Source organism: Lipophrys pholis (assembly GCF_963383615.2).
Source record: "Lipophrys pholis genome assembly, chromosome: 16".
Taxonomy (NCBI): domain Eukaryota; kingdom Metazoa; phylum Chordata; class Actinopteri; order Blenniiformes; family Blenniidae; genus Lipophrys; species Lipophrys pholis.
Window position 1 is genome coordinate 27,960,154 of NC_137634.1, and position 12,588 is coordinate 27,972,741.

A 12,588-nucleotide genomic window follows, 5' to 3' on the forward strand; every position below is an offset into this window, starting at 1 on the left:
GGTTAATCTAGAAAATCACGTTACTGTCTAGATAGAGCAGCTCAGGCTGGTTAATCTAAGAAATCATCTTACTGTCTAGATAGAGCTGCTCAGGCTGGTTAATCTAGAAAATCATTTTACTGTCTAGATAGAGCTGCTCAGGCTGGTTAATCTAAGAAATCATCTTACTGTCTAGATAGAGCTGCTCAGGCTGGTTAATCTAGAAAATCATGTTCCTGTCTAGATAGAGCTGCTCAGGTTGGTTAATCTAGAAAATCATCTTACTGTCTAGATAGAGCTGCTCAGGCTGGTTAATCTAGAAAATCATTTTACGGTCTAGATAGAGCTGCTCAGGCTGGTTAATCTAGAAAACCATCTTACTGTCTAGATAGAGCTGCTCAACTACTCCAGACTCCAGAAGGTTCTAGATCACATCATATTGTTTGGTCAAGCTGCCGAACAGGACAAGGGGGGAAAAAAAGAAAAAAGGCAGTCCTGCAGATTGTTTAATGTGGAGTTGAAGGATAAATACTGGTCCAAAAGAACTCCCAGGTTCCTCACAGTGGTACTGGAGGACAAAGTAATACCATCTAGTGGTACTAGATCTTTAGATCATTTCTCTCTCACATGTTTTGGACCAAATATAATAATTTCAGTTCTATCAGAGTTCAGGAGCAGGAAATTACAGCTCATCCAACCTTTATGTCTTCAAGACGGCTTCTAGTTTAGAACGTTGGTTATTATCCTCTGGTTCCATAGATCAATAGATTTGTGTGTCATCAGCATAACAATGGAAGTTCATCAAGTGTTTTTTAATTATATTCCCTACAGGAAACATGTACAAAGTAAAAAGTATAGGACCTAAGACAGAACCCTGTGGAACTCCATGTTTAACTTCAGTCTGGACTGAAGAGTTATCGTGAACATGAACGAAGTGGAACCTGACTGATAAATATGATCAGAACCAATTTAGGGCTGTACCTTTACGCCCAATGATGTGTTCTAGTCTCTGTAATAGGATGTTCTGATCAATAGTATCAATGTTCTGATCAATAGTATCAATGTTCTGATCAATGTTCTGATCAATAGTATCAATGTTCTGATCAATGTTCTGATCAATAGTATCAATGCAGCACTGAGATCTAACAGGACCAGAACAGAGACCAGTCCTGTGTCTGAGGCTACAAGAAGATCATTAGTACCTTTGACCAGAGCGTCTCTGTGCTATGATGAATCTAAAACCGACTGGAAAGACTCAAATAGGTCATTTTTGCTTAAATGGTCACGTAACTGACTTGCGATCACTTTTTCTAGGATTTTAGAAATAAAGGAAGGTTGGATATTGGCCTGTAACTTGCTAAGACATCTGGGTCAAGGTTGGGTTTTTTAAGAACAGGTTTAACAACAGGAACCTTAAAGGCTTGTGGTACATAACCTGTTATTAGAGATATGTTGATCTGATCTAGTATTGATGTACTAATCACGGGGAAAATATCTTTAGACAGTTTAGTGGGGATTGGATCGAGCAGGCAGCTTGTTGGTTTACATGAAGCCACGATTGAGGAGAACTCAGAGACTTCTATAGGGTGGAACCTGGATAACTGGAAATCAGGCTCCACTAACTAGTCTGAAGATGTGGTTGATCGATCTGCGACTGCACTGGGCAGTGAGTCTTTAATTTGATCCCTAATAGTTAGAATTTTGTCATTAAAGAAGTTTATGAAGTCATTACTGCTCAAAGTTAAAGGGATATAAGGTTCCACAGAGCTGTGACTTTTTGTCAGCCTGGCTATAGTACTGAAGAGAAATCTAGGATTGTTCTTGTTTTCTTCTATTAAGGAGGAAGAGGAGGTATTTCGGGTTTGGTGAAGAGATTTTTATAGATTAACAAACTATCTCTCCAGGCTGTTCAAAATACTTCTAACTGAGTTAAGTACCATTTCTTCTCTAATTTTCGTGCTGATTTCTTTAAAGTTCTCATGATCATTATACCATGGAGCTATCCTCCTCTGAGTTGTTGCTTTTATTTTCAAGGGAGCAATGGAATAAAGTGTAGAGTGAAGTAAGGCTGCTGTTCCATCTACAACCAAGTCAGCTTGAGTAGGGCTAATGCTAATGCTAATGGTGTGACGGCTGTTTACTGCTGTTTCCACGGATGGAACTGAAGTCAGTATTGATGGGAGTACTTCCCTGAATTTGGCACCAGCATTGTCTGATCTCTTATATTTCAGTTTATTTTCCGGGGCTATGAAGCCAGTTAATGTAAATTCAAATGATGTCAGGAAGTGATCCAACAAGATGAGGAGGACAAGATGAAGCGTGTGATTAAGATAATGAGTGGCTTCATTCACCTTCTGTGAAAATACCATTGTGTCCAGTAAAGAGCTAAATGCTATGCTAAGGCTCATTGTCAACATCTACATGAATGTTAAAGTCTCCCACTATAAGGACTTTATCTGAGCTCAGTACTAAAGTAGAGAGACATTCAGAGTATGGTCCAGGAGGACGGGACACTAGGACAAGGAGAACTGCTGCTGGGTTTTCTGGTCAGAGTCATGAGATCCAGAGTGAGACTTTCAAAGGGTTCTGGTTTGTTTTAGTTCTGGGATCAATAAGAAGACCAGAGTTCTAGATAGATGCTCCTCCTCCTCCTCATCCAGTTCCTCCAGGGACATGATGGTTAACATGAGTGGTGGGAGTTGCTTCATTTAGGCTGAGATATTCATCTCTTTTTAACCAGGTCTCAGTGAGGGGACAGACATCACATTAGTCATCTATTATCAGATCACTTACAAGTAAAGATGTAGACCAGAGAGAAGGAATATTTAACAGTTCACATCTGATTGTTGTGGGATTTTGTTTACCTCTGGAGGTAGTTAGATTTTTATCAGATTCCTATGATTAACTCCTCTCCTGTGGGATTCATCTGGTCTTAGATAAAATGGTGGTGGGACAGACAGTCTCCACAGGAAGGGTTTGGTTGTTAGAGGGTGGGGGGGCAGCAGGAAGAAGGTTTGGTTGTTAGAGGGTGAGGGGGCAGCAGTAAGAAGGTTTGGTTGTTAGAGGGTGAGGGGGCAGCAGGAAGAAGGTTTGGTTGTTAGAGGGTGAGGGGGGGCAGCAGGAAGGCTTTGGTTGTTAGAGGGTGAGGGGGCAGCAGGAAGAAGGTTTGGTTGTTAGAGGGTGAGGGGGGGCAGCAGGAAGAAGGTTTGGTTGTTAGAGGGTGAGGGGGCAGCAGGAAGAAGGTTTGGTTGTTAGAGGGTGAGGGGCAGCAGGAAGAAGGTTTGGTTGTTAGAGGGTGAGGGGGCAGCAGGAAGAAGGTTTGGTTGTTAGAGGGTGAGGGGGCAGCAGGAAGAAGGTTTGGTTGTTAGAGGGTGAGGGGGCAGCAGGAAGAAGGCTTTGGTTGTTAGAGGGTGAGGGGGGGCAGCAGGAAGGCTTTGGTTGTTAGAGGGTGAGGGGGCAGCAGGAAGAAGGTTTGGTTGTTAGAGGGTGAGGGGGGGCAGCAGGAAGAAGGTTTGGTTGTTAGAGGGTGAAGGGGCAGCAGGAAGGGTTTGGTTGTTAGAGGGTGAGGGGGCAGCAGGAAGAAGGTTTGGTTGTTAGAGGGTGAGGGGGCAGCAGGAAGAAGGTTTGGTTGTTAGAGGGTGAGGGGGGGCAGAAGGAAGGCTTTGGTTGTAGGAGGGTGAGGGGGGGCAGCAGGAAGAAGGTTTGGTTGTTAGAGGGTGAGGGGGCAGCAGGAAGAAGGTTTGGTTGTTAGAGGGTGAGGGGGGGCAGCAGGAAGGGTTTGGTTGTTAGAGGGTGAGGGGGCAGCAGGAAGGGTTTGGTTGTTAGAGGGTGAGGGGGCAGCAGGAAGAAGGTTTGGTTGTTAGAGGGTGAGGGGGGGCAGCAGGAAGGGTTTGGTTGTAGGAGGGTGAGGGGGGGCAGCAGGAAGAAGGTTTGGTTGTTAGAGGGTGAGGGGGCAGCAGGAAGAAGGTTTGGTTGTTAGAGGGTGAGGGGGGGCAGCAGGAAGGGTTTGGTTGTAGGAGGGTGAGGGGGGGCAGCAGGAAGAAGGTTTGGTTGTTAGAGGGTGAGGGGGCAGCAGGAAGAAGGTTTGGTTGTTAGAGGGTGAGGGGGGGCAGCAGGAAGGGTTTGGTTGTTAGAGGGTGAGGGGGCAGCAGGAAGGGTTTGGTTGTTAGAGGGTGAGGGGGCAGCAGGAAGAAGGTTTGGTTGTTAGAGGGTGAGGGGGCAGCAGGAAGAAGGTTTGGTTTTGAGAACACAGGTGATAATAATAATAGCTTGGATTTATAGATATATTTATATAGCACTTTTTTTGCACTGACTCAAAGTACACACACATACCAGTGATGCTAAGCTACGCTGTATAGACATGCTGACAGAGGCACCATAACCATAACCATAACCATAACCCTAACCCAGATAGGTGTCCTTGCCCAAGGACACAACGATAATGACTGTTTGTTAGAGTGGGATTCGAACCGCCTCCGGTTATTGGACAACCTACTCTACCGCTGAGCCACCATCGCCCCACGATGAGATGATGAGGATGTAATTGACAGAAAAGGTGTTGGTGTTGCACCAGTAGCCTGAGGAATCCATTATTCCATGGACACTCGGGGCGTGTCCATGGAATGTAAACAGTCAGTCTCGGTGTGTGTGTGTGTGTGTGTGTGTGTGTGTGTGTGTGTGTGTGTGTGTGTGTGTGTGTGTGTTACCTGTGCCGTCAGGTGTGGCTCTGACGAAGCTGGGCAGCATCTTGACAGCAGCTCTGTGGTGAGAATGTTTCTCTAAACCTCGATCGAAGTCTCGGTTCAAACGGACACTGACGTCACGCAACTTCTCCAGAGAGAGACGGAATGGTTCCAGCACACGCTGCACCTGTGCACGCACACACACACACACACACACACACACACACACACACACACACACACACACACACACACACACACACACACACACACACACACACACACACACACACACACACAAAGGTGAAGCTGAAGTGACACGCCCTGAAAACATTCTCACTCTCATCTTATTGTGAGAGAAGACATGAATACCTGTGACATGTTGGAACAGTGCTGCTTCACTCGGCACGCACACACACACACATACAGAAGAAATCCAATGAGATTTTTGATCTTGTTTGTTCCTGTAAGGTCAACTTTTCTGGATGAGTCGTGGATTTACGACTCCGATCACCTCACTTCTGTCCCAACATGCTCGCAGATGAGATACAAGACACAGGACAAGACGCAGGACAAGACACAGGACAAGACACAGGACGAGACGCAGGACAAGATAAAGGACAAGACGCAGGACAAGACACAGGACGAGACGCAGGACAAGACGCAGGACAAGATACAGGACAAGACACAGGACAAGACACAGGACAAGACGCAGGACAAGACACAGGACGAGACGCAGGACGAGACACAGGACGAGACACAGGACGAGACGCAGGACAAGACGCAGGACAAGACGCAGGACAAGATGCAGGACAAGACACAGGACGAGACACAGGAGGAGACACAGGACAAGACGCAGGACAAGACACAGGACAAGACGCAGGACAAGACACAGGACGAGACGCAGGACGAGACACAGGACGAGACACAGGACGAGACGCAGGACAAGACGCAGGACAAGACGCAGGACAAGATGCAGGACAAGACACAGGACGAGACGCAGGAGGAGACACAGGACAAGACGCAGGACGAGACGCAGGACGACACAAATATCCCATCAGTAGGAGCCACAGAGCGCAGCACTCGAGTCGAGTGATGGGGTCGAGGATGATTGTGATGATTATGCAGAGTGTCCACATAAGGGCGTTGTTGCCCTTCTGCTCTGTCTTTCAGGTGGGCGTGGCGAGGTGGTGTGTCTTCAGAGGCGTGGAGCTGCTGGCTCTAACAGGAGATTCTGTTGTGGCCGGGTGAAGATCGTTTGGTTGATTAGGAGTTCAGCTATTTAACTGAGCTCCTGACTTCACTTGACGCTGGAATGTTGCCCTCAACACTCAAACTCTGTATCTGCTCTGCTCCTCGTCTGTCCTGCCACCGCCAGCTGTCCACCCGCACCCTGCTGCCCACACTGCCTCAGCCGTTCGCCCACCGGTACCCGCTCCATCCACAGATCTGGACTCAGGTCCTGTTTAGCTCATCACCCGCTCTGCTCTGGGATCACTCCGCTCTGCTCTGCTCCGCTCTGCTGTGGGTTTATTCCAATAAACACCCTTGACCTTTTATACCCGTTTCCTGGTCTGTCTTCCAGAATTGAGGCTCAGAACCCGGCCCGTAACATCCACTCAGAAAGTACCTGGGGGATTGGAACCAGGACCGGCTGTGAGGCTATGGTCCTAACCACTGCTCCACTAACTACTCACTGCACCACTAACTACTGTTCCCCAACTAACCACTGCTCCACTAACTACTGTTCCCTAACTAACCAGTAAATAACAACTACACCCCTGCCCCACAGCTCCACTAACTACTCACTGCACCACTAACTACTGTTCCCCAACTAACTACTGCTCCACTAACTAACCACTGTACCACTAACCACTGCTCCACTAACTAAACACTAAGTGACCACTGCTCCATTACTAACCACTGCTCCACTAACTGACCACTGCACCACTAACACTGCTCCACTAACTAACCGCTGCACCACTAACCACTGCTCCACTAACTAAGCACTAACTGACCACTGCACCACATACCACTGCTCCATTAACCACTGTTCCCTAACTAAACAGTTACTAACCACTACATCACTGTTCCACTAACTAACCGCTGCACCACTAACCACTGCTTTACTAACTAACAACTAATTGAGCACTAACTGACCACTGCTCCGCTAACTAACCACTGCACCAGTAATCACTACTCCACTAAATAACCACTAACTGACCACTGTACCACTAACCACTGCTTCACTAACTACCCACTGTACCACTAACCACTGCTCCACCATGCAGCACATGAATTTATCATATTTCAAATTCAAATTCTCAGAAAAGAACAAAGAGAAAAAAGTTTTGAAGCCTCGAGTTTTGAAAAACAACAACGACGACGAAAAATGTTTGTCACACCTGGAATGTTGAAACCGGTTTCACAACTTTGATCCTGAATGTTCAAACTGTTTCACAACTTTGATCCTGAATGTTCAAACTGTTTCACAACTTTGATCCTGAATGTTCAAACTGTTTCACAACTTTGATCCTGAATGTTCAAACTGTTTCACAACTTTGATCCTGAATGTTCAAACTGTTTCACAACTTTGATCCTGAATGTTCATGCTGAAGTTCCTCCGAACAAACCATGCTAACCATGTTAACCATGCTAACCGAGCTAACCAGCTCATCATGCTAACCCAGCTAACTCAGCTAACCCAGCTAATCATGCTATCAGTGCTAACCCAGCTTGTCATGCTATCCATGATGCTGTTCATTCGTTCATTCTGGAAGTTAATAGAAGTACTTTAGTAATTCCAGAGGGAAATTCAGTCAAATCTGTGGCCAGTCTGAGCAATGAGAGCATTCAGGTAGTAGATTGTACCTGACTGAGTGTTTCTTCGGGTATTCCGTCCATGTGCAGGGTCGCTGTGTCACCGTTTGTCCTGGTCTCCTTGGCAACGTGAGCGAAGTTGTTCCCGTTAGCTTCAGTGTTGCTCATCTGAACAGAGAAACAAGTTTCTACAAACTCAACGGAAACACTTTGATGCCATTACCGTTCATCCACAGTCCAGGTATCAACGTCTCAGCATAGCAATAGCATCAATTAGCAAGCTCAAGTCAAAACGTGTGGACGCGGTTAAACATAAATGAAGGTTACCTGTAAAATTCTACTCAACTATCAACTGGCTTTGGTTAGGTAAAGCGAAGTTATCGCTAACTACTTTAAAGTTATTCTAATGATAATTAGCGTATTTCAGCTAAAGCAGTTTAGCCTGCTAGTAGCATTAGTATTATTGCTGCAGTGCTACTGCTGTACTGAATGGCTGGAAGACCTTTTAACTAGAAAGTAATGTAAAAAACAAAGTTAATCATTAAGTTGTAGAAATTATTCTCTGATAACGAATTTAGCTATAAAGCTAAAGGCTAGTTATCGTGGATGCTAATTGAGACGGTCCTGCCAAACTGCATCCACGTTATCTTCAGCGCCAATAGAGGGATCAGTGGAGGCTGGCCAACAGAGGGCGCTGCCTCCACTCCGACTCAGAAAAAGAAAACAATTACAAAATAAATGAATAAAGTGTAATAATTTGCAGTATGCTTCTACCAACAAACTCACAATGAGCTCTGAACTGATTGTGCTTCAAGTTCTACATCTAATCTCCCATTAAGATCAGATTTCTCTCTAGTGTGTATGAACAGCAGGGGGCGCTGGAGAAAGGCCCTGAGGAATTACAGAAGCAGTTTCACCAATGACTGATCAATGACCGTCCATCGCCAGACCTGCTAGTCGTTAAAGTCACTTCTGGTTTGTTCTCGGTTATTAAAAGACGGATCAAAGGAGATCACAATGATTCTTAACTCTTCTAATTTATCGTTTGAAAGGAGAAATGTGGCTGAAAAGCTTCAGGTTCAACTTCCTCCATTGTAATTATCTTTAAATGCACACAAACAGTAATGTGTTAAGAATTGATCAAATTGTACAGGTTTGTTAATGTTTATACACGTTTAGCTTTGATCAAACGATTTATGACTGAAGATGGAAATGTTATGTTGAGGATTGTAACTCTACATTAAAGTTGAAGTACAATCATATACAGCTTTAAAAGAGGATTGATGTATTGGTGAGAATCTACCTGAAGCTGATTTAGTTTCTCTAAACTCAGACTGTCATTTCAAGTAAATCAGCCCCCAAACACATCAGAACTACATTCTCTCCTCGCTCAGTACAGAGCAGCTCACACTGAAACCCAAGAAGGACAAAGAGCTTCACTGAAGAACTTCATTCCTTACAAAGTAACTTCACCACCAGCCACTGCTACAAAGTTACAAAGTAACTTCACCACCAGCCACTGCTACAAAGTTACAAAGTAACTTCACCACCAGCCACTGCTACAAAGTTACAAAGTAACTTTACCACCAGCCACTGCTACAAAGTTACAAAGTAACTTCCCCACCAGCCACTGCTACAAAGTTACAAAGTAACTTTACCACCAGCCACTGCTACAAAGTTACAAAGTAACTTTACCGTTGTGACAGCAGCAGTGTCTCAAGTGATCAAGTACAGATTTATAGAAAAGTAATCCATCCTCTAGATATTCAAAGTGTTAAACAATGCTGTAATAAAGTATTTATATCCAGTTACTAGTAAAGTATATATTTTTTTCCTACTTCTCGCAGTCGCAAGTAGCTTGTATCCAATTGGTTGCTGTGACTGGATCACTGTGTTGGAGTACTTAGTTCCTACAGGTATCCTGAGTAAAGAACTGCGGCCAGGCCAGAGCGGGAGGTCGGAGATGCCGGAGGCGCGGCAGACACCCCAGCCCGGTCCGGCGGGCCGCCGGCGGGAGCACGGCAGGTGGGGTCACGTGGCTTTTAAAGAGATCAAACGAACCGCTCGTTACTAAGGTGGAGACGCTTGGACGGCTCCCTTTGATCCGCCGCTCTGGCGCGGAGGAAAAGGCACAGGAGGTTGGAGGAGACTCACCTTTGCGTCCTGGTGCAGACTGACAGCACGACTTCCTCGAGCTGCTCTTCACTCTTCATCTCGGCGCGTGTCGCAACGCGCCCGACCGCTCCGCGACGCGCCGCACCCGGAGCCGCGGCTCCGGTGTGACGCAACGCACCCGGAGCCGCACCACACCCGGAGCCGCACCACACCCGGAGCCGCGGCTCCGTGCGTAAATACGCAGTAGCGCGCTGCGCAAACAGAAGAACGATGAGACAAACTAATCCTTGGAGGTCGGCTCTTCCTGTCATTGTGAACAATGAACACACATCAACACACCAGTGACTGTAGTGAACTTAACACCTCCAAACCTCTCATCAAAACTCACCTGTTCAGAACTGCTTTTAATCCTTTGCACAAATCTATTTCTTTTATTATATGTTGTTGAGGGGCTGAGACACCTCGTGCTCCTCCATCTTCTGTTTGAGGACGCCCCACAGACGCTCAATAGGTTTTAAGTCTGGAGATAGGCTTGGCCAGTCCATCGCTTTCACCCTCAACCTCTTTAGCAAGGCAGTGGTTGTCTTCAAGGTGTGTTCAGGTCGTTCTCATGTTGGATTACTCCCCTACAGCCCAGTATCCATAAGGAGGGGAACATGCTCTACTTCAAGATGTCACAGTACATGTTGGCATTCATGGTTCCCTCGATGAACTGTCACTCCCCAGTGCTGGCAGCTCATGCAGCCCCAGACCATGATGCTCCCTCCACCATGTTTAACTGGAGGCAGTCCTCACCTGGTTTCCGCCACACAGCTTGACACCATCTGAACCAAATAAGTTTATTTTCGTTACGTTCCTTTATTCAAGACGCCGTCCCCCCTGACCCTACCAGCTGAGCTCCCCGGGGTTCTATTATCATCATTATTATTATTATTATAATAAAAATCAACCAACCTGAAGCTTTTAATAACACCGATGTTAGTTACTCCTCAGAACCAAAAAGTCCTGCAGGTTGGGGAGGGTGGTTCTGGTTCTGATGGTGCCCAGCAGCACCCAGCGGACCCCCTCCATCCTGCTGGGTGCTGCTGCCCCTCCAGGTGACGATACTTCCAGTCAGCAGTGATTCTGTCTGTTAATACTTGGTGGGGCAAGATGTTAGTTCAGGTCTAGTGATACCACTGAATGCCAATGTAAAGTGGGTGCACAACCTTTTAGCCACAACCTTATGACACATGTACAGGCTGTGGTCACATGAAAAGACGAGAGCTAATTAAAATATGAAAAATAAAATTCCCCCCCCCCCCCCCAGCTAGCTCAGTTGGTAGAGCATGAGAGTCACAATCTCAGGGTAGTGGGTTCGTGTCCCACGCCGGGCGCCACCTTCCCGTGGGCTCACCACCTTCCCGTGGGCTCTCCACCTTCCCGTGGGCTCACCACCTTCCCGTGGGCTCTCCACCTTCCCGTGGGCTCACCACCTTCCCGTGGGCTCACCACCTTCCCGTGGGCTCTCCACCTTCCCGTGGGCTCACCACCTTCCCGTGGGCTCTCCACCTTCCCGTGGGCTCACCACCTGCAGGAAGGTTCTTAATGGGTCAATGTGATCTGGGTGACGGTGCTCAGACTGACACCACCGTGACCCGGAAACGGATAAGCGGAAGAAAATGAATGAAAATAAAATTCAATAAAAAAAAAACTGAAACTGAACCTGCTGATTCGTGGATAGAAATTCTACCACTACACCATCAGTAAGCTTACAGTGGGGGCTTCTCCACCAAAAAGAACCAGGTGCTAGTTCAGGGCCGGTGACAGGGCCAGGTCTTAAATGAGCACACCAAAGAACTTTTCATTGTCAACGGAGCCAAGTGAGAGCCACGTCATAGCGTCACTCCAAAACGTCGTCACTGATTTCATCAATGTAGTGCGCATAGAGGTACGAGGAGATGGACTGTAACATCGCTTTCGTCCAGGTCGCTCCATCTAGAAAATTGTAGCCGGCAGTCGCGGGTTCTTTCCGTACCATCCACAACTTTTCAGTCGGACTGTGCAAAAACCCGCCCCGCCCCACGACAGAAGGTGCGGTGGAACCGCGCCTTTAGGCTCCGACCAGCTACCGCCAGTTTCTCCACTAAAGTAAGAGTTTCAAACTCCTACTCCAGTAAATAATCAACCTAATTCATTATGAGTCTTAACTGTTCGCTCTCGCTGCTCAGAAGCTGGTATTTGTGAGGAATGGCTCCTGTCCTGTGGAGCACTGCCTCTAGCAGCGCCAGCCAATCAGCTCGGAGCTTCTAAATGACGATGTTAGTGCGGCTTCGGACTTCAGGCCCCACGAGGCATCAAAATAACGGGATCTGAATGAATGGAGTCACTGAGCACGTGCACTTACACTTTACTGCATGGAGAGAGGGGCGAGCCCCACTCAATCAACCACTGGTGTAGATCAGGAGAAAACCGTGGGGACGCAGTACCAGCACTTTTAGATTTCACCCCTCAGCCTACCGGGATATTTTTCTAGCGTACCGGAACTTTCTGTAATTTCCAGACTGTAAGCTCGTACTTTTTTCAGACGTTTTGAACCCCGCGGTTTAAACAATGACACTAATTTGTGGATTTTTACGGGTAAACGAGCTTCATGCCGATTAGATAATACTTGGGTGAAGTGTTCATACATTATATTATTGTACAGGCAGAACATTTCCTAAAAAATCTAATCAAATTGTTTTCAGCAAACTGCACCAGATTCTTGTTCTACATGCCCCCAGGTACATCTGTGTCCATTTTCAAATGGATCCACTGCAGCTTTTTTCACTATTACATGATTAAACTACATCCAATACATGCGACGCTGTACAGGCTGATTAAAGACGACAGATCCCCGCGGGGACATCTTAACTTATTCAGAATGGCTCTCATTCTTTACTTTGATATTTTTATGTCATTTTTTAAAAACCTGCCAGAATTTAGATAACTATGCAATTACTTACATGTATTA

The 12,588-nt window shown here is 46.5% G+C and overlaps 1 protein-coding gene across 2 annotated transcripts in view; it reads right to left on the reverse strand.

The window, feature by feature from the left end:
• Positions 1-9,816, reverse strand: part of LOC308122244 (hexokinase-4-like) — a 46,800-nt gene extending 36,984 nt beyond the window's left edge. The window contains exons 1-4 of one of the 2 annotated variants that reach the window (XM_080483959.1): positions 9,636-9,762; positions 9,320-9,520; positions 7,533-7,649; positions 4,686-4,848 (exon numbers count right to left, since the gene is read on the reverse strand). In XM_080483959.1, coding sequence (XP_080340085.1) covers positions 4,686-4,848; positions 7,533-7,649 — 280 coding nt within the window. In that variant the 5' untranslated portion in view covers positions 9,320-9,520; positions 9,636-9,762. Of the gene's footprint in view, positions 1-4,685; positions 4,849-7,532; positions 7,650-9,319; positions 9,521-9,635 lie in introns of both variants that reach the window. The other variant, XM_080483958.1, reaches the window with a different exon arrangement.
• Positions 9,817-12,588: the final 2,772 nt, after the last annotated feature.